Raw genomic sequence first — 23,121 nt, forward strand, 5'->3', positions numbered from 1 at the left:
ATCCCTCCTTAAAGATGAATAGATAGATGATTAAAAGGATAAAGTTCTTTTGATCTTTGATACTCATATGTCTATCTCATTTCAAATTTTATGCTGTACTCTATTCCCACGACAACCTCTCCTTGCTCCTGTAAACTATTTTGTTATGTAAGCAAAGAAAACGCATCTATGGCTGCTGTAATCCCAGATAGTCTATCGTAGCCATTTCAGCTTGATCTCTTTTTTATTATTCCTATGCTCCCAGCATATATTCAATCTCTGACTCATGGATTTCAAGATAAGCTTTCCCCTTCCAGTTCAAAATAACTATGAATTGTATTAGATATAAGTGTTTGAAACAAGTAATGTTCTCCATTGTTAATTTCTACTCATGAATTTCTGTGCCTCAGTTTCCTTTTCTATAAAATAGGGATTATCAAAGTTCTTGATGCATAGGATGTTGTATAGGCTTAACCACATTGCCTAAATATTTAGTACAGCTCTTGGTACACAGTAATCTTTCGTAGATTGTTATTGCTGTTATTACTAATCTATAAAATTATTTCTTGTCACTTTAATGGTACAAACTGACCAGTGAATAATTGGCAATACTTATTCTGAAAGAATTAATAAATTCTGAAAGCTTAATAAAAGCTCTTTGTAGCCTCGAAATTGAAATGTCAGGTAAATTATATCTCATGCCTTAGGCATGCATTCTTGATAGGGCAATATGACTCTCAAGGGGGAGAAAATTGGTCTTCGAGGAACAAAAATACTTAAGATATTGCAGTGGTTTGTAGTCTTTCAAAGGGTCAATGTACATTAACAAATATATAGTAGATATGTGTAGTTAAATTTTTATAATTTCATGGGGAAAGGAGGCTATTAAGTAAAAAAAACCGAAGAAGGGGATAATGGAAAAAAAAGTTTGAGAAATACTACCTTTATGGATTAAAGAAGCAAAGAAAAATACTAATTAGGTTTCCATGAAAACTCTGAGCAGTTTGTGTAGCTTTATAGCTTTGCAAAAATGTTGATTCCATTTATTTTAGGAACTTTTCTTTTACTCTTCCCCTACCCTAGGAAATGCAAAAATAAGTAATGTGGAATTTTATCACAGTGGTCAAGAAGGCTTCAGAGATAGCACAGATCCAAGATATGCTGTAACATTTCTTAACCTAGGACAGGTTTGTATTTTAAATTTGGCATATGTTCAAAATAAAGTGATTTTATTTTTATTTTCATTTAACTAAGTAGCTGTATCTTCAAATAGTAAAAATTATAATCTAATATAATAAAACATTCTTGGATAGGTGTATTTCCCATGAACACTTTAAGACTTATAATAGCGTTTGACTCACTTATTTCATGCATTTATGTAAGTCAGTAAAAACCATAGAAAAAGTAACAGAATTAAAGATCTATCGTAATGGTTCACATCTCCACTTTATTTTGCAGTCATGAAGAATAACAGTGTGTATTAAATGAAATGAGTATTGCTTACATTTTTCAAATGACAAATCTGTGAATATATCTATGTCTCCACCAAATATGGAAAAATAAATACTCTGAGAGTGCTGGTGATTTAAGCAAAATGAGAATTGGGACCTCTTGCCTAGAGTATTATTTTTGGTTATTAAAAAATACTACTCATCTTATAGTCTGAAAAATAATTTTATCACATTAGCATTTTATAGGTGATAATAGAAATAAAAATGGACTTGAGAATTTTTAATCTTCATTTAAAGTAAACGTATGGCTTTTGCTTATTTAATTTTAAATTCAAGATATATGCAAATTTCCCAGGACTAAAATATCATTGGGAAATCATCTCTTTCAAGGAAAAGCAAATAGAGCATAATTAAGGTTCATTTACTGAAAATTACCTACTCCAAGTTTTTTCTTTAAATACGTTTTAATTTCATTTTATCATGCCAAGTCTCCATGTTTTATAGGTTCAGGAACGTGGCTTGTCTTACGTTCGAGGCTGCTCTTTTCACCATGGCTTCTCCCCAGCAATTGGTGTGTTTGGGACAGATGGATTAGACATAGATGACAACATCATTCACTTTACAGTAGGGGAAGGTAATACGATAACATCTTGGTCCAAATGGCATGCTCTTCTGAAGCCATCTTATCTCTAGAGCCATGCTGTCCAATTGATCTTTCTGTGAGGATAGAAATGGTCTATATCTGTGCTGTCTACTATAGTAATCGCTAGCCATGTGTAACTAATGAATGCTTGAATTGTGACTGGTTTGACTGGGGAATTGAATTTTTAATTTTAATTGTACTTAATTTACATTGAAATAGCTACATGTGTCTATGGTTATCCTATTGGACAGCACAGACCTAAAACATTGGGGACTGATTACCTAGTGTGTTTTCTAATCACCGATCACTTAGATATGCTGTGACTTTTATTAATACTCCTCAAAAGTCAATCATAGTGAGTTTTCACAAATAAAATCTATTTTAGTTAAAATTATGTATAATATTAAATATTTCTTTTATATTAGCATAAAGCATAATGAAAACATTTAATATTTATTAAAGTTATGTATTTATTATAATCTGAAGTGAACCCACCTATTTAGCAAGCACCCAGAAGATTCTAAAGCGTGTCAAATGGGTATAGCTCATTATCGTAGAGTTCAGAGAACTCAGTCTAAAATCTAAGAGGATCATTTGTTAGGCTCAAATTAGAAAAATAATCTCTTGCAAAAATGAAAGAAAGTATCCATAGTATCAGTTACTAATTAGCATATATATTTGGGGGGAATTTTCTTTCTGTCTTTTTTCATTGCAGGCATAAGAATATGGGGGAATGGCAACAGAGTCCGAGGAAATTTGGTTACACTTTCAGTTTGGCCAGGAACCTATCAGAACAGAAAAGATTTAAGTTCAACTCTTTGGCATGCAGCAATTGAGGTAGCCAGAAAAAATTATAATTATTCAAAATTGCAATTACAATTTATTATTATTTCTGTTGGAATTGTAAATCTTTTTTTCTGGTTTCTTTTTTTTTTAAATTTTTTTGTTGTGCTGTGTGTGGGTACATTGTGGCATTTACAGAAGTTCTTACAATGTATCAAATACATCATTCTGAATTCACCCCCTCTAACACTCTCCTTTATCCCACCTCTTTTATGACAGTGTTGAAAACTATTTTTTCCCTGAGAATCTGATGAATTAATAAAGTGAATGAACTTTTAAAAATGTGGTGTAAACTCTGATAGCTGATTTTTATTCTTTCTATTGATAACTATTGATTTAAATAGATCTCTTCCTTTCTTCTCCAACATTACTCATCACTTCCAAGTTCCAGAACAAAGCTTTTCTGCTGCTAATGGACGGAGTGCCTTGTATGCATGTTACTTAACTCTGGATTTAACTTCCTCCCTCATATGGAAATTTAGAAAATAGAAATTACAAAGAAGGAATTTGGACAAGAGTCAGTTTCTTCTTGCTTTTTTGTTCATTACCTATATCACAGGATTGAAAAAGAATTAAAAAAACAGTTCTTTTTGAAAGATGGCATAAGGATTGATTTTTGTTTTTATTCTCCCATTAATTATTACCTCAAGGTAAACTCTGAAAGTTGGAATTTAGTGCATATAATGAGGTAAAAATTTTCTCTTTTCATCTAGTTATAGATGTTAGAATGCAATCAAATGTCAATTTCAGATCTTTGAAGTTGTCTACACCTTTTGGAGAAAAAAATATACTTATTTTACATTTATAAATTCCATTTCATGTTTCTTTTTATCACAATCTTTAAAAATCAGAATGGTTAATATGGCTTAAAGGATTAAGATTTATTTTATTTTATCATTTGTACATTTACTTACATGCATATATATTGTTTGTGCCACCTTCCCCCCTTTCTGGGCAGAACAGTTCTCTGTTCTGATTTTGTTGAAGAGAAAACATAAGAAATAATTGTTCTCTGATTTTGTTGAAGAGAAAACATAAGAAATAATAAGAAAAACATACCATTGTTGATAGTTTCAGATAAAGATAGCTATGCAGAAAGATTCCTAGCATTGCTTCCATGCACATGTTTATTGCAACCCACATTGGTTCATCACTACCACACCTCTTTGCTACTTCCTCATCCCCTTCCCATAGTGACCTCTGCCAGTTTAAGATTACTATATTCTCTCCTCTACAGTGAGCACATCAACCACATTCAAGTTTTAGGTTTCCTTCCCTTTCCCTATTCCTCCAGTGTGCATTCTTCCCTTAGTGTGTGACCCGTGTCCAATAATATTACTTCATTTGTTTTAGGTCTAAAATCCACATATGAGGGAGAACATGCAATTTTTGGCCTTCTGAGCCTGGCTAACTTTGCTTAAGATGATGTTCTCCAGTTCCATTCATTTACTTCCAAATGACAAAATTTTGATTTTTTTGTGGTTGAATAAAATTCCATTGTGTATAAATACCACATTTTCTTAATCCATTCATTGGTAGTGGGGCACCTTGGCTGTTTCCATAGCTTAGCTATTGTGAAAAGTGCTGCAATAAACATGAGTGTGCAGGTGCCTTTGTAACAACCTGAATTGCATTCCTTTGGGTATATTTCTAGGACTGGTATTGCTGGATCATATGGCAGATCTATGTTTAGATTTTTAAGAAGCCTCCATATTGTTTTCCAAAGTGGTTGTACTAGCTTACATTCCCACCAGCAGCGTACAAGGGTTCATTTTTCCCCACAGCCTCGAGTGTTTTTGCTGCTTGCTAGTCTAACAAAAGTGAGGTGGAATCTTAGCGTAGTTTTAATTTGCATTTCCTTTATGGCCAGGGATGGTGAGTATTTTTTCACATGTTTTTTGGCCACTTGGATTTATTCCTTTGAAAAAGTTCTGTTTAGTTCAGTTGCCCACTTCTTTATTGGTTTATTGATTTGGAGGGAGTTTAAATTTTTGAGCTCCCTGTATATTCTGGTTATCAGTCCTTTGTCTGATGTATAGCCAGTGAATATTTTCTCCCACTCTGTGGGTGGTCTCTTCAGTTTAGAGACCATTTCTTTTGTTGTGCAGAAGCTTTTTAATTTTATGTAGTCCCATTTGTCCATCCTTTCTCTTAGTTGCTGGGATGCTGAAGTTCTATTGAGGAAGTCCTTGCCTATACCTATTGCTTCTAGGGTATTCCCTGCTCTTTCCTGTACTAACTTCAGAGTTTCAGGTCTGATATTAAGGTCCTTAATCCACTTTGAGTTGATACTAGTGCAGGGTAATAAATATGGATCTAGTTTCAATTTTCTGTGGTAGAAAACCACTTTTCCCAGCAACATTTCTTGAAGAGGTTGTCTATTCTCCATTATACATTTTTGGCACCTTTGTCAAATATGAGGTGGGCACAGCTGTGTGGATTCATATCTGGGTCCTCTATTCTGTTCCACTGGTCTTCATATTTTGAGGATATTGTAAATGGAATTGTTTTCATATATTCCTTCTCAATTTGTTCATTGTTGGTGTATAGAAAAGCTAATGATTTTTGTAAGTTGGTTTTGTATCCTGCCATATTGCTGAAGCTGTTTATGGTGTCTAGGATTTTTTTGGGTAGAGTTTTGTGGATTTTTGAGGTATATGATCATGTCATCTATCTATCTATTTTATCTATTTGTATTCCTTTTATTTCTTCTTCTTGCCTTATTTTTCTGGCGAGGAATTCCAGGACTATCTTGAATAGGAGTGGGAAGAGTGGGCATCTTGTCCTGTTCCTGACTTTAGGGGAAATTGTTTCAGTTTTTCCCCATTAAATATGATGTTGGCTATAGGTTTGTCATATATAACCTTTATAATACTGAGGTTCATTCCTTCTATTCCTAGTTTTGTTAGAGCTTTTATCATGAAGTGGTATTGAATCTTATCAAAGGCTTTTTCTGCATCTACTGAGATGATCAAGTGGTTTTTGTCTTTGTTTCTATTAATATACTATATTACATTTATTGATTTGTGTATGTTCAACCATCCCTGCATCCCTGGGATGAAGCCAACTTGATCATGGTGAATGATCTTTCTGATATGTTGTTGGATTCGGTTTACCATTTTTCTATTGAGGATTTTTGCATTGATGCTCATTAAGGAAATTGGCCTATAGTTCTCCTTTTTGGATGTGTTCTTGTCCAGTTTTTGGATGAGTGTAATGCTGGCTTCATCGAATGAGTTAGGTAGTGTTTCTTTTTTTCTATATCATGGTAAGGAGTGTTGGTATTAGTTCTTCTTTGAAGGTTTGGTAGAATTCAGTTGAGAATCCATCAAGTCTTGGACTTTTCTTTTTGGGGAGACTATTGCTGCTTCAAGTTCATTACATGTTATAGATCTATTTAGGTGGTTAATATCCTCTTGGTTCAGTTTTGGATGGCCATAGGTATCTAGAAATTTGTCCATTTCTTCAAGATTTTCCAATTTGTTGGCATATAGGTTCTCAAGGTAGTCTCTGATGATTCCCAGGATTTCCTTGGTGGTCATATATTGTTTTAGTTTCTGTTTGTCATGGAAGATTTTTATTGCTCCATCAATTTTGAATGATAGTTTTTCTGAGTAGAGTATCCTAGGGTTGAAATAATTTTCATTTCAGTGCCCGGAATACCTCACTCTATGCCCTTCTTGATTTTAAGGTTTCCGTTGAGAAGTCTGCTGTTATTTTGATGGGTTTACCTTTATACATTGTTTTTTCTCTCTAACAGCCTTCAATATTCTTTCTCTGTTCTCTATACTTGTTGTTTTAATGATAATAGGCTGTAGGGAGGTTCTATTTTGGTCAAGTTTGTTTAGTGTCCTGGAGGCTTCCTGTACCTGAATGGGCAAAACTTTCTCAAGATTTGGGAACTTTTGTTATTATTTTATGGAATATACTATGTATCCTTTTGTATCCCTTTGATTTGCATCTCTTCTCCTTCTACAATGCCCATGATTCTCAGGTTTGGTCTTTTGATGGAGTCGCTGAGTTCTTGCGTATTCCTTTCACAGCTCTTAAGTTGTTTGACTAAGATTTCTTCTGTTTTTTCTTTAATTTCTATTTTATCTTTGAGCTCTGAGATTCTGTCTTCCACTTGTTCTAGTCTGCTGGAGTGGACTTCCACTGTGTTTTTTGTTTGATTAAAGGGATTTTTATTTCCAGGTTTTCTGTTTAATTCTTTTTTCTAAGGTTTTCCCTATCTTTGTTCAACTCCTCTTTTATGTTTTGTGTTGTAATCTTTAATTCAGATATCTCTCTTTTTATACTGTCCTTTGTTTCACGTTGGTGTTTGTTGAAGTCCTCTCTGAGTTCATTTATTTATTTCTGTGTCTTCTCATGTTCTTTTTTTGGGGGATCGTGAAATTTCTTATTGCATCTGGTACAGTCTGGTTAACCATACCCAGTCTCTTCCCCATGAAGTTCTCAGTGATATCTTCCAAGATTTCTTCAAGGACTTTTATGTGGGTGTCACTGGGCTCTTTAGCACATTTATTGTTGTTTTGTTGAGTTTAGGAACTGGATATCTATTTTCTTTATTTCCCATCGAATTATTTTTTTGAAGAGAGTGTTTTCCATCCCTTCTTTTTCTTCCCATTGCTGTACTTGGTGCTGCAACTATGTTCTTGATAGGGTAGTTGATAGTTTTGATTGCCTGTTTTCTTTCCATTGTTTTAATTTTTGTGTTGTGACTGACTTGGTTGTTAGTAGGTTGGTGTGCTATTTTTGTCCCTGACCTGGAGGTGTAGTTTAATAATAACAAATTCACAGTTTCGGTGCCAGGCCAGTTGTTTACATGTTATATAGAAAACCCTTGATAATAATATCTATAAACAGTCGGAGTTGGTTGGGGCAGTAGTGGTTATTTGACTAGTTATAGATTGTGGAGAATTGGTAAAGATGGCAATAAAGGAGGGTGGGGGAAGGGGTATGGGAGCTGCTGTGCTTTGTGGCCCCTTTGTGTGTTTCTGTTGCTATAGTGGAGAGTGTTTGTGGTGGGGATTGCAAGGGGCTGAGGTTGTGTACAGTTGGTACAGGAGGCTAGTCAGAGGATAGGGAGTGTGTGGAAAGAGGCGTAGTGTGGTGACAGTTTTGGAGAGGATAGGAGGAGAGGTGAGGACGGGGGAAAGTGTGGGTGAGAAGAGGCAGGAAGAGTAGTTGGGAGGGGAACAATGGATTGTAGCCCAAGAGAAGGAGGGAATGTGAAGGGTGTAAAAATAGGAATAAGAAAATACTGATGGTGACATTAATAATAGTGGAGGAAAAAAAAAAAGAAGCACAATAAAAAACACCAGGTTCAGGAACCACAGAAAGTTCAGTCTTTTGGTAAAAGTTCTGGAGTTATTCCTTAGGTGTCCAATCCTGGCATTGACATACAAGCAGAAGCTCTAATGTGGTCTCATTTGTTGACTGGATTGTGAGTAGTATTTGGTCCTTCTGTCCACAAGGTTGGTTGGAATTGTGAGGTGAGGTAAGACTGCCAGCTCCTGCAGTGCAGTCAGAACTGTTGTTTTCATGAGGCAGCATCTGCATTGACCTTTAGCTGCAGCTCTGTTTGGTTAGCACCTCTCCCAGCAAGGTGGAGCAATTCAGTTTTGAATGCTGGCCTCTGTCCCAGAAATCAGCTTCAGGATCCACCTCCTACCCTGCTTTGGGAGGTCAACTCCTCATCCCACCACTGCTCTTAGCCTTTTTGTCTCTCCCAACCTCTGGGTGCTAGTGGCACTCCTCTGGAGGGTTGGTTTGTCACCCTGCTCCTGCTCTCAGCCTTTGCTGGTTTACCCACATTAGTCCACTGAGAGTTTGGTGCTGATTGTTCGGCTCTTTGCCCCACCCCATTCTCCAGGGCAGGCTCAGCATTCCACCCCCACCTCTACTTTCGGTGTTAGATTGCAATTCCCTGTTTGTGTTTATCAGTTTTGTTGGGGGTGGGTTCAGTCTGCCCAGGGGCTGCTCTGAAGTATTTTCCCAGGGAGTGGGTAGGGGAGTCATGCATGGTGTGTGATGCCCACCTGTTTGTTCTGCAGTTCATGCAAATACCTTTGTGGCCAGCTGGTGGGGAGAAATTGTGCTGCTATTTTCAGTGTGGAGTGGCCTAGGGAGGCTTTCCATAGCTGGGGTCCAGGAGCTCATAGAATTTGATTCTGATGGATGTTTTGTCTTCTTGTTAGGAGAAAAAAAAAGAGAGAGAAACAGTCCAGGTGGCTTTCTTTCCCAGGGCTGGACACACCTTGCTGACTGTGCCACATAGGTTTTTTGAGGCTGCTAGGTGCAATTAAAGGCTGATTTAAATGTCAGTCTTTGAATTTTATCTGCACCTAATGTGATGGTAGTTATTATTTTGGCTAGAAGCAATCAGAATTACCCAAGTCTAGCTCTGACATCTCAAGGAATTTTCTGGAGTCATGGAGCTTAGGATTTCTGATTCCCTACCCTAGCTGCCATCTTGGATCCTCCAGGATTAAGAGTTTTGACTCTTTTGGTGACACCATAAGGAAGAATTAAACCTTTCATGATCTGTACTTTCATTTTCTACCACTTTGACTTTGCTCATAAAATGAAATTTTTAGCAATTACCATCACTTGTGCTAACCTAGGTTTTTTAAAACTGTAGTCATTGTCATCATTGGATCCTATTGTCCACTCTAATTGCTTTAGTTGTCTTTTTCTTAATAAATCAATCAAACTTGTAACAAAATATAAAACATGATGATATCCTTATAACCTTCCTATAATACTGGAATTTGATTTATAACTTGTAAATTTCTTAAACACATCCACTTGGATTTTTCTGTTGAAATAAAAAACAATTTTTTAGATATAGTTTTGTAATGAAGATATAGAACCTAGTGGTGACTTTAACTTGAAAACTTAATGTGGGGCTAGGGGTGTTGTTCAGTGGTAAAGCAGGATGCATGAGGCCCTGGGTTCAATCCTCAGTATCACAAAATTAAAATAAAACAACAAAAATATAATTCCAGTTCTTCATTTACAATGTAAATATGAGTGTGTGAATAATTTATTAGATATTTTTCTCCTGAAGGTATAATCATAAGTAAAGGTTTTCACAAGTATGCTATGATATACTTACTCTCATTTTATTATAGACTAATCCAAGGTATTTTCTTTATCATTGTGCTAGATAAATAGAGGGACTAATACGGTTTTACAAAATAATGTAGTTGCTGGATTTGGAAGAGTGGGATACCGCATTGATGGTGAACCTTGTTCAAGTAAGTCTTTTGGCATAGAATCACTAAAACCAGAACATAAATTCAAATTTCTCAGTTTAATATGTGATATCTCTTCTTTCTGGACACTGAAAGAACCCAGCAAATTAAATTATTGCAAAACGAAACAAATAAAATGTTGGTTCTAAAGAGAAATGGACAGGCTTTTAAGGAAAACTTTTTTTTTTCCAAATTTCTGATCCAAGCTCCAAAAGCAACTTCTATTCTTGACTTGATTGAAAATGAAACAGTGACTACCTCATCCTACTACCACATTCACAAAAACAGCACATCTATGCATAGAAACACATGTGTATAGGGATAGACACTCTTTCACACTTCTACATTAATCGAATACTATTCATTTATTAAAAATCTGCATGCATGAAAAAGTCAAAGGACAGGAACAGTTCTCAGGTAATTTCTTTATGAGATTAGTAAAAATCAAGAACTAACCAAAAATGCTCTTTTGGTAATGTAAGAAAACTCACACATTATTGGGTGAAGAAAAAAATGAAACAATCTTTTTACAAAGAATTCTGATAATATCTATGAAAATCTTATATGCATTTACCTTTGACTCAGCATTTCAACTTCTAGTAATGTAGTGAACAGTTGTTCTTTACACACTTAAAAATTACTTATGAACTAGGTTGTTCATCATGGTATTGTGTTTATTAGAGACAACTGAAAGCAATATTGTGTTCTTTAATTGTAGACTAATAGGGCTTTATAAGGCTGGACACTGGAACACTAGATACCAGTTAAAAAACAAGGCAAAAGAGACATAGAGAAATTTCCAAGATATTCTTAAGCAATGAGTGGAATGTGTAAAATGGCATAAATGCTTCTTGTATATAATTCATGCTCTTTATGTTTTGTGGAAAAAAGGGAAGAAAATTAGAATGTGTATAGTATTTATATTTACATAAAGAAACAGTGAAAGTATAAAGAAAAAAGTCATAGAAGGTGAGTGGGAAAAAGTTGACTAGGGACTTATACAGTACTTATCATCTCTACTTTTAGCCGTAAATGAATTACTATTATATCAAAAAGAAAAAAAGTCGCAAAACTTCAGCTTTACCTTTTAAGAAATTTAAAGGAAGCTAAATGAAAAGGGACTTTCTCTGAAAAATTTATGCTCCATTTAGAATTACTGCTTTTTATTTCATTGTAATATTTAAATAGCTTCATTAGCTATATGGTTTTGGCAATATGTTAGATAATGAGTTAATTAAGATATTTGTATCAATATTTTTATGAAAATTTAAAAATTACTGAACTTGAGCTAATTTAATCCTTATGCAAAATATGTTTGAAAAGCATAATACAACCTATCAACAGACTTAAGTGGTTCTTTGATGCATTTTCTATTTAAATATTTCAGTCTCCAACAACTTACAGTGGCTTTTCTTTGACACAAAAATTTCAATTCTGTAATTTCTCTATAACATCCATGAAGTTGTTTTCATGATTTTTGGAAAATAAAAATATGAATTGTGAATATATATTCTAATATCTATGATGTCACACAATACTTTTTTATATTGTGTTAATATTGCTAAATAGTTGAGAGTATTCATAAGAAGGTTTGGGATTTATAGCAGTTCAGTTATAAATGATTGTAGAGGAATGGGGGCTTAATTAAGTTCTTGTAATGTCTGTCAATTTATCTAATGCATCCTGGATAAGAGGCTAGGGACCTACGAAGGACCTAGGAACAGGACAGTGCATAGGCTTGGTCCAGGGGAGGGGCCACACTTCTTATTGGCCATACTTGTTTCTCTGTCCCTTGTGTGGGTACAGGGAGAAGAATGCAAATATCTTCTAATGGAGGAACAAAATCAAAATAGACAGATCATAAATAAAATATAGCACTGAAATTACTGGGAAGAAAGGAAAGTTGATGGAAGATAAGAGGAAGTCAGATACCAAGGAACCTGAGGTTCTAAAACATTAAATAATTCTCCTAACTTCACACATATATCAATCCAAAAAATTATTTAAGGAGCACCTATCTCTGAACTACATTCTAGGGTCCAGGAATATGGGTGATGAATAAGCCAGGCACAGTGCCTTTCTCCTGAAGTTTGCATTCTAGTAGGAAAGAGGAAAGAATAATTCACCAATAATTAATAAAATTTCAAGCAAAATTTTTTAATTGCATGTAAAGTACTGAGGTGCTGTTTTGACACAGGCAGTTAGGAAGTGACTCTTGAAAATGATATGGGTAGAAAGGGCCAGCAACAAAAATGTAGGGCAAACGAAGCATTTTACAGAGAGAGAGCAAGTGATATCATTGCATTTCAAGTTTAGGCTTGTTTCAATTAAACCTCACACTCTTTCTAACAAAATTCATGCTTAGTTTAAAAATACAAAATAATTAGGGTTAGCAACACTAAATCAAATTTTATCAAATGAGTATGAAATTATTCTGGGTAACAATGAAGAGACAAATTACTTGAGGGTAATACCAAGTAGAGTAAACCATAAATGGTAGCTCTGTAAAAATATTAGATCATCTCATTAAAATTTACATTGGAATTGTATATATTATATATAATATTACATGTATATATATAAAGGTTTGTTAACTTTAATGGATACTGCTTATTAAGACTATATAAACTGACTTACAGTGTTATTCTCTGGTTCTATATTTTCTTTCAAGGTCAGTCTAATCCCATGGAAGACTGGTTTGACAATGAGGCTCATGGAGGTCTATATGGTATCTATATGAACCAAGATGGCCTTCCTGGATGTTCTCTTATACAGGGATTTATCATTTGGGCATGCTGGGATTATGGAATTTATTTTCAGGTACATGTGATTGAAGATGCTGATTTTTAAAATTTCTTTTATGATTGTCCTTTGTACTGTGTAAACTTCAAATTGTGTTATAGACCACAGAGAGTGTGCATATCTATAATGTGACCCTTGTGAACAATGGAATGGCCATTTTTTCAATGATCTACATGCCAGCTGCTATATCTCACAAAATTTCCAGGAAAACTGTGAAGATTAAGGTAAGGAATGAATGAAAAAAAAGAACCCACTATGAGATGAATAAATTTATTGAAGGACTAATAAGAATAACCTCTTTAGCTCCTGTCTCTGAATAGTCCAAACCTCCCTGCTTTTGAAATCAGGCAACTCTTCATCTTTATCTCCTTCCCCTTCCCTCACCTGTTCTTGATTATCACCTGCTGATGTTGCAGCAGTTCATTAAATTCTCATTCCTTCTGTGAAAGCTTTCTTGAAGCGGCAGAGGTAGGAATGACACCTTCCCCCACTTTTTATTCCCACTATTTCCTGGACATGTTTCTATCATGGAAACATAGCATGTCATTTTGTATAGCTACTTGAATGTGTTTTCCCCATCTCTCTTCGAGTGCCATTTCAGTTGGGGTAGTAATCACAGTTTTTCATCTTTATTTAATAAGTGATCACCTTCTGAAAAAAAGTTTTTTTCAGTAGAACTAGAGTTTGAACTCACTTCGCACTTGCAAAGCAGGCGCTCTAACACTTAAGCTACACCTCCAGTTTATTCCCGAAAATTTTAGTTTGTGCTTTACTACAGTAGAATTCAGTATTATTTGTTGTTATGTTTTCTTTTTTTAAGGCTATTATTAACACTATTTTTTAAACAAATAGAACTCATTAATTGTTGGAAGTAGCCCTGAATTTAATTGCTCTGATGTCCTGACTAATGAAGACCCCAATATTGAACTCACTGCTGCACATCGGAGCTCTAGACCTCCATCAGGTGAAAATTTGAACTTTAATGTTGGTGTTCAAATGAGTGCATTTGCAATTTCTGTTAACCTTTTCTCTTTTTGTAAAAGGTGGGAGAAGTGGAATCTGTTGGCCCACTTTTGCTTCAGCTCATAACATGGCACCGTGGAAGCCTCATGCGGGGACCATGAGTTACAATGCCATTGGTGGCCTTTTGGACATCTCAGGCAAGTTTAAACATCCACGTTCACAAATCTGTTCCATTACGTTCTGTACAGACATGAAGATTACCATGTAACTAATAATGTTTCATTGTAAGTCAAAGTTATTTGAATGAATTTTGTGTGAATTTGCTCAACATCACAAGAAATTAGACAATAGGGTCCATTCCAAAAATAATGCCCTGGCAACATTTTTATACACTGAAAATTTTTTTCTTACAAAACAATGGAAAATTCCACTAGTATAGTAATTTAACATTAATTAATTGCTATGATTTGTAAAAGTCCTTTCATATAAGTAGAATTATATATTGCTATCCTCTTTTACAACTGGAGAAACTTAAGTTCATAGAATTGATGTATCTTATAAAATTCTTCCCTCTGTTGGCAAAGAAAGGATTAAAATAAAACTCTCCTGAAAAAAAAAATCCACTGAACCAGGCAGTTTCTGGAGAAATGTAAAATAACCGTATATAAATTAATGAATACATCAGTCATTTTAATTTGCCTATTAAATGCACTGTGACATTTTCTATTGCAGTGTCTCAAGTTTCCTCTCTATGATATTTTTACCCAGTGTAGCTTTGAAGAAAGTAGCTCAGTAAGTTAGATATCTAATTTTGACATATTATTCCTTACAACTTTAGGTCCCAGAAATTTGAAATAAATGACCATCATTTTTCACTGTTGTTTGCAATGTTGATACCCTTGGAGAACATTACATAACATATATTGCTTTAAATAAAAAACACACTGTAATATTAAAAATGTAAAGTAACAATAAAAATATCTTTATGAAAGGGAGCCTTAAAAGTAAAATTTCTTGAAGAAGCACAAGTAGTTGTTCTTCCCAAGATAGTTTTGAAAGATAACATATGAAAGATGGTTGACTTAGGTTGGAATCCCTGGAAGAAGACTCTAAGACAAGGATTTTTTTGTGAAAATAGTTTCCAAAAGGAATGTCCAAGAAAGGTATTGAAGTAGGATAGGACAAAGGAAGTTACTAAGCAAAGATATGGTATGAGTTGGAGTACAGATTCACTTGATCCCACCAGTGACTTCTGGAATGTAAACTGCCAATTAAATTGTCTCATATTTAGGGGGAGAGGAGTGGCCATTCAACTAATTTTTGATTGCAGCTGCCAGGGATGGTCTTATTCCTGGTGGTATGGCTACTGTTGTTGCTAAGGATAATTCTCTGGAAATAGGGAAACTCTGAGCTGTTAGCAGCCAATACTTACAGAGATTGAAGATGGGTGTGCTAGCCTGCATAAACTTCTGTCCACTACTAGGATCACTTGGACTTGCTTGCCTTTTCTTTTTGTTTAGTTGTGTTAAGTTTATTCCACCAGAATAGAATTTGTCCAGGTTTCTGCATAGTCACAACTTCTGGGAAATGTTATAAGTGGATTAGTAGTCACACTGCCAGAGCTGGTCCCTAGACCATAAATGGTACTCATCTCTCTCTTCCATCATTCTTTCTAGACTTCCTTCCTCCTTGGCTAACACATTTGCTAGTCAAGGTGGCTTGCCTGATAGCATGGTCCAGACCCTCGATCCTGTTATAAATAGCCCCCTACATCCTGCACCCTTATAAAATCATGATTTCTGAGCTTACCCATTTGTAGCCAATATTAGGGATACACCCTGGTGGATCATGTGAGTTCTCCCTGCCTTAATTACTTAGTAGTAGCCCTACTTCTACATGGTGATCAGGGTCATTTATCTCTGCTAGATGATAAATACCTTCTTTTTCTGACAACCAAAGTGACCATAAGGTAGTTTTATTTTTATTGGACTAATTACTTTATCCCCAAGTAGAAACACTCTCCCTCCGGGAACTATGGCATCTAGACTTGCAAAATTTGAAATTGTAGAAATGGGGAGGGGTTGGGGAATATAACTAAGTACTAGAGTGCTTGCTTACCATTATGTGAGTCCCTGGTTTGATCTCCAGTACTAAAAACAAAACAAAACTAAATAAATTGTAAGCTGGGCACTGGTGGCTCATGTCTATAATCCTAGCTGCTCAGGAGGCAGAGATCAGAAGGATCGCAGTTCCAAGCCCTGGGAAAATAGTTTGTGAAACCCTATCTCAAAAAACCCATCACAATAATAGGACTGGTGGAGTGGCTCAAGGTGCAAGCCCTGAGTTCAAACCCCAGCACTGCAAAAAAAAAACATTGTAGGATTAGAAGCTAAAGTTTCCTGAGTGGGTTTCCAGGGATGGTGGTGAACAAGGTTAATATTACTCTTATCCCTTAGTACCAGCTCCATGTATTCTATTATTTTGTGTATTTAGCATCATTGATGGTTGTTGATTTTAGGTTAATAAGACATTTTTCCAGGTAATCACTTCCAAATCTGGTACTACTATACCTTCAAGATTATTCCACCAACCTGTTAGGCTGACAAAATGCTATAATGTCATTGGTGAAATTGTCCCATTGTAATCCCATTATCATTTGCCTAACACTGAACCTGTTTTGCCAAAAGTAGGTTCTATAGTTCAGGATGATGTTAAGCAGAATTCTGTGTACTTAGATCATGTTGTGAGTCCTTGGATGGTAGTACCAATTGAATCTATGCAAGCACACACACACACACACACACACACACAGAGTAGAGTACATATCAATACCAGTCAACATGAATTTTACCCTTTCCAAGATAAAATAAATTTGATGTGGTAAATTTTAATTTATTAATGATTTTGTTTCCAAAGTAATAGTGGTATACTAATAACTCAGCTTTAGTTTCTATGCCTAGAAATTCATATCAGACATTAAGAAGTGGGAGTGCTTGATTGACCTTAGAAAGAAGTTCACGCTATTGAGTCCACACATAGCCTTCATCTCCACCTCCAAGACTAGTCAGTTCATGAGTCTATTGTAAAGAGACTGAAATAGCTGAGGACAAAGATTAGCTGGCAACTACTGGACAGTTATCCTATTTATTTTGTTTTGGGGGAATTCTTCAACATTGAATGCTTTTGGCAGGGAATAACATACCCTTTGTACATATTTCCATAGATCTATCCACATGTTTTCCCCTGAAAATCCAATTTGGTTCCTTTTAGGTCCTTAACCAACTAGCCAAACCACTCAACACTACCCATGAGCTTAGTTTATCCTTACCTCATATCATGCTTGTCTCCACAAAAGTAAATGACCCTGTGTGCTACTCAAATCTCTGTCAATTGGAATGATCTTCCTACTTCACAATATTTGCATGAGGACTTCAGAGACTGGGTGCACTGAGTCTGTAAAGAAATCTAGGCAGAGTACAAGCAGCCTCTTTGACTGTGGCATCTTACTAATATTCATATACATGTTTATACACACGCAAGAGTCTCTTCTAAGGAGAAAATATAATTCAGCAGTATAATATGTATATATATAGAGAATACATAGCTGATTTAAGAATTTGGGAAGTCATTCCTTGCCTTTCTTTTTGAGTTATTATATTTTATGTATGATGGAGATTAAGTTTTTGAATCTTATCAATTTTATTTTTGGTCAAATATATGCAAAGAAGCCAAGAGACAAATGATGTTTCAGTTAACTTTTGCTGCATAATAAACCACTCCCCAAATTTATGAGTTCATACTCGGTAATTTGGCAAGTTGAATTTTGTTCAGCCAAGTAGTTCTGCTGTTATCATCTGAGCTGCCATCAGTTTCCAGGATAGCTATGGATGGACTGCATAGTTGAGATAACCATCCATGTCCAGTGGTTGGTGCTGACCATTGTCTGGGGTGATGGGAGAGGGTAAGTCATATGTATCCTAGACTTACTTCCACATTGAAAGTCGTGTGATTTCCTGTAGCATCATGAGAGAGCTTACCCCTAATACTCAAGTACTCTCCAGATTTCTGCTTATGCCACAATTACTATTGTCCCATTGCCAAAACTAAGTGACATGACCAAATTGAGAGAAAATGTGAGAGAAGTGTGGATATAGGTAACTATAGTTGACCACAAATATTGGTATATTCTTTTACTGTATCAAATAAGAGCTCTATATTTAAGGCAGTAGGAAAAAGATGTGTTAGATAAAATGTGCTTGAGATACGTCTGATTCTATTTCAATTGGGGGATAATTTCTATTACTTATGTTTTAGGTTTAACATTCGTTGGATTTAAGAATGTTTGCTCAGGGGAAACTAATGTGATATTCATCACCAACCCTTTAAATGAAGATTTACAGCATCCAATTCATGTGGAGAAGATTCAACTGGTCGATACTACTGAACAGTCCAAAATATTTATACATAGGCCTGACATAAGGTAAACTAGATGAAAACTCACATTTTCTTTGTTATCCTTATAGTTTTTCACTCTCTGCTCCCTCTTAAAGATCTGAGAAAGTTGCTATATTAAAATAACTACTATCTACAAAATTACAATCAACATGAAAATTAAGACTTCAGTAATGTCAATCTCAGTTTTCTCAGGTGAGTTTTAGTAACTGGGCTTTAATATATATGTTTCTCTCCCATTTTCATGCATCATTTATAACATCATAATTAAGCATAAAAGATAGAGATGAGGTCTGAATTGTGTTCTATATTGTCTCCCCATTAATAGTCATTGAAGGATAAGAGATATCACTACCTTTTTGTCTCTTTTTTTATTTTTCTTTTACCTGTTGCTTTCAAAATGCCCTATCACAAACATTCCAAAATGTGTTTGGAAATTTAATGTCAGTTGTTCTAACAACTGTGATAAATACACAGATGCTCAGAACAGTCATTTCTCTAACCATAAAATTCAGTTGGTGTCAAGATATTTCCAGAGGCTGATCATTTAGATTTTAGGTAATAGAAGTATGCAGTCAATAACTATTTTTCTTGGATATACAGAGCAGGAATTTAGATGTAAGATAGTACTGGAGGAAAGAAAATATCTCTAAGAGATCCTTGACCAATTTCAGTTTGGAGAAAAGGAATAATATCCATAATTAAGAGGACCTCTCCCCAGAAAAATGCAATATTTCAAAAATAGTCTGACTTCATCTGATTTTATTTTGATGACAGCCCAACATTTGCTCATTTCATCATTGCTGAACTGTGATGATTTTGGGTTCAACCAAGCTCCTCTTAACTAGGCAGTATTCCCTACTTAGTTATTGAGTTTTCAGATTTAATATATAATCTTAATATCTAGGAAAACATACTTTCAAATGCAATTTCCTTGAATTCTATGCTTTTTCGTTGATGCTGCTGGTACTCTCCCAGATCTTTTTACCTAGGCAGTGCACCCAGCCTCCAAATGCTCTAAATGGTGGCCCATAACAACCCATGGTTGCCCTCTTTTTCAGAACTTTGCTGTTATCCAAACTCCCTACCCCAACCACCAATACTCTTGTAGCTCAGGGCAAATGACTGATTCAGGAGTACAAGGCTGGCCTCCTTGTCTTGAGGCAGTAACAACTCTGGAATGCAATCCATGTCCCAGTGGTTTCTATGGAATCAGAATGAAGCTGAAGAACATAGTAATCTTTGTTTTCTATCCCTTGCTCTGCATGGTTTCTCTCTTCATTTTTGAGTGGACTCCTTCCATAACTCACTTACCCAAAAATCCACTTCTTAGGCTCTGTTTCTTAGCAACGTGAACTAAGACAGAGCTTAGAGTTGCAATATAAAAGAGTGCACTTAAGCACATTGTGCATACTTGAATACAAATAACTCATGAGCTACAGAAATATTTTTTGAAATTCATTTCTAAAACTAGTGTATTATAGTAAGAGATAACTTATAACTTCATGTTATAAAGTATGCTAGATACTGCCTTGTAGATCTGAGCTTTCCACTATTTTATTTATGCTGTAACTCTGGAATAACATTTATTTCCTCACAGTATATATCATGTTATTTTATAAGAATACCATATACCATTGAATGTATAATTCAGTGCATATTCAGTGGCTGTTTTATTATATTAGGGGACAATCAATTAATACTCTAGGCAAATCAAGATGAAGTCAATATACCACTCATGGTTGAACTGGATGACAAATTTATAATGACTCATTTTTTTATAGTTATCTACAGAATGTTACTAATATGTAGCATAAGAATCTCAATTCAGAAACTGGGCATGGTGGTACATTCTTATAATCCCAGCACTTGGGATGTGGAGGCAGAAAGATCTTGAGTTCCAGGCCAGCCTGGGATGCAGAGCAAGATTCTATTCCATGAAACAAAACAAAACAAAAAATCAAACTTTTTGAACCCTTTACTAAATATTTATATTATTTTATAGTAAATAATACTTTATTGTTTTTAAAGACAAGAAGGGAAGGAAAAATAATGAAGACTTCTTGGCCAACATAGGGATTTTTGTATGTCCTGCACAACCAAGTAACCATTCACCTGCTACATAGGACAATGTTAGTATATTGCGAATGCACAAATATGTAGTCTGTTATTCAACAAAATATGAAATACCTTTTGCTATTCTGAAATTCTAATTTTATATCCCACAAGTACAACCAGTCATTCAAATATGTTAATGAGTTCATAATTGTGGACCAAATAAACACAATGGAAGAGCAGACCTCATTACAATGCTAGCTGTATATGCTACTTGGTCCCATTTTAAACCCTTTCTAAAATAAGATTCAATCAATATTTTCATACCATCTTATCATACACTCAAGTTTATTCATATTGCTTTCCTGGAACAATGAATTGAATCATTCATTTTGCCATTTTCTGTCCAGTAAAGTCAATCCATCTGATTGTGTGGACATGGTTTGTGATGCCAAAAGGAAATCTTTTCTTAGAGACATAGATGGCTCCTTTCTGGGGAATTCTGGTTCAGTAATACCTCAAGCAGAATATGAATGGAATGGAAACAGCCAACTAGGAATTGGAGACTACAGAATTCCTAAGGTGATGCTCACATTCTTGAATGGAAGTAGAATTCCTGTCACTGAAAAAGCACCTTATAAAGGTTTGTTGGATTTTATTCTGTTGTTAGACCTGAAGGTCATAAAACAAAATATATATTTTATTTTTAATAATTGATATATTAATCTTACATAACAAGAAAAAAGATAGTGAGTGGGTATTTTGCCAACAGATTTCTTCTCATTGCTAAAATGTGTATACACATATTTCTAGGAATTATTAGAGATTCAACCTGCAAATACATTCCAGAGTGGCAGAGCTATCAGTGCTTCGGAATGGAATATGCAATGATGGTTATTGAAAGCCTGGATTCTGACACAGAAACACGAAGACTTTCACCAGTGGCTATAGTGAGCGATGGTTATGTTGATCTCATTAATGGTAGGTGATCAATTTAAGTAAGCCAGTGTTACTCAAAGCATTTTATTAAATGCATTAAGTCATCTCATAAATTATTTACTATACAAAACTAGCAACCATCAGTGCTTCTTTGCCTTCCCCTTGTTAGAGAGGTATATATACAGGGATGAGACTTGACCCTTTGTCAGTCAACTATCCAGGAAATCCAGGACAGTTATTTCAAACTGACCATTTGAAGAACTGGGAGGGATGGAGGAGGAGAAGAAGAGGACAGGGAAGGAGGTGGAAGGGGTAACAGGAAATTTACTCTTGGAATGATGATCATACTTATTGGTAAGGTGATATAACTTTTTGAAGAAAAATGGCCTAAATAGCTCCAAAAATACAATTTGCCTTACATAAATGAAAAAAAACCTGATAATATGTTATTGGAATATTTGGGAAGATGTACTCTCAATCTACTCATTTTTCATTCTCATGAATCTTTGGAAGACTTATTTTGTAACCAATATGGTTTTCTTTTTCTTTTCTTTTCTTTATTTTTTTTTTTTGTAGTTTCTGATTCCTTTGACTTTTGAGACCATTTTATGAAGGTCCAAAGTCTAGGTTTCTCACATTCTGGTCTTAGATGGCTTGAGTACAGAGGGAAGAAACAGTCTCCAAAAGGATTCAGATCGAGATTCAGGTCTCCATTGAGTTTCCTTGATCTCAAGTCTTTTTAAGCGAATAAAATGAACTTCTAAGTGGTACTGAAAACATATGGCAACGATTTATTGTATACCCCTGAAATGACACTGGGGCTCAAAGATTAGTCTTTAGGCAATTTAATGTTGTATGGGCACATAGCCTGGACCAGACAGATGTCTGTGCCCTGGCAGTGTCATAACATGTGCCAAAAATTTCTAGGATTCAATAAATAGGTAATGTCCCACAAAAATATGCATTTAAAAACTTGTTAAAAAGAACAGAATGAACTCAGTCAGGGATATCTGAAAGTTTCATGATTTTAAAGCACTACCTACTTTTCCCACCTGAACATACAATCCATTTGTTTCTATAGCCAGCAATCAACTCAATTTCAAATGCTGCCCTTTAGGTTTTATAAAGCAGAGATTTGGGGAAACATTTTAGAGCACTCTGTAAATAATGTAGGAATGGAACAGATGTTTTCAAATTGCTTTGTTCTATATGGCAGAGAAAGATTTCACTGTTATTTATTTTTACCTTTCCCTCTTTTAACAAGCAGTATAAGTTTTCTATTTGCCATAGTGACACAGCATTTCTCTTTAAAATAAATTTTAATTTAAAATGGTGACTATTAATTTAAAGAAGTCTTTAGTAAATGACAGTAGCAAGGAAAAAATCATAAAGGTTTTAAGAATCACAGAAGCTTGGGCTGCCCTATACTATAAGGAAAAAAATTCCTCAAGATAAAAGTTACTGAATACCAGCAATCTTTCTTTTCAAACATTAATACTTTTTTATATATATATTTTAAATATGACTTTTGTCACTCTAAATTTTTCATTTTATACACAGACATTTCTTTGTGTTTGTTTTCAAAACCTATAGAAAAGGTATATTAAAAGTGGGATTTATATCTTGTATGCTATGAGAAAGATTATGCTCTACTTGAGGTTTAGAAGTATATATTGATTTAAAATTTGATTGAAGTTTAGATATAAACATTAAAAATGTTTCCAAGTGAGCCAGA

General features: G+C 34.9%; 1 protein-coding gene across 5 annotated transcripts in view; it reads left to right on the plus strand.

Annotated features, from left to right (window-relative positions):
• The window catches only part of Pkhd1l1 (PKHD1 like 1), a 189,220-nt gene that overhangs the window by 148,100 nt on the left and 17,999 nt on the right, over positions 1-23,121 (plus strand). For 4 of the 5 annotated variants that reach the window (XM_074069062.1, XM_074069065.1, XM_074069064.1 and 1 more), the window contains 11 exons: positions 1,063-1,166; positions 1,935-2,064; positions 2,789-2,910; positions 10,088-10,178; positions 12,847-12,995; positions 13,079-13,201; positions 13,830-13,941; positions 14,021-14,137; positions 18,255-18,420; positions 20,858-21,090; positions 21,261-21,428. In XM_074069062.1, coding sequence (XP_073925163.1) covers positions 1,063-1,166; positions 1,935-2,064; positions 2,789-2,910; positions 10,088-10,178; positions 12,847-12,995; positions 13,079-13,201; positions 13,830-13,941; positions 14,021-14,137; positions 18,255-18,420; positions 20,858-21,090; positions 21,261-21,428 — 1,515 coding nt within the window. The remainder of the gene's footprint in view (positions 1-1,062; positions 1,167-1,934; positions 2,065-2,788; positions 2,911-10,087; positions 10,179-12,846; positions 12,996-13,078; positions 13,202-13,829; positions 13,942-14,020; positions 14,138-18,254; positions 18,421-20,857; positions 21,091-21,260; positions 21,429-23,121) is intronic. The other variant, XM_074069063.1, reaches the window with a different exon arrangement.

The sequence above is a fragment of the Castor canadensis genome, chromosome 3 (assembly GCF_047511655.1).
Source record: "Castor canadensis chromosome 3, mCasCan1.hap1v2, whole genome shotgun sequence".
Lineage (NCBI taxonomy): Eukaryota > Metazoa > Chordata > Mammalia > Rodentia > Castoridae > Castor > Castor canadensis.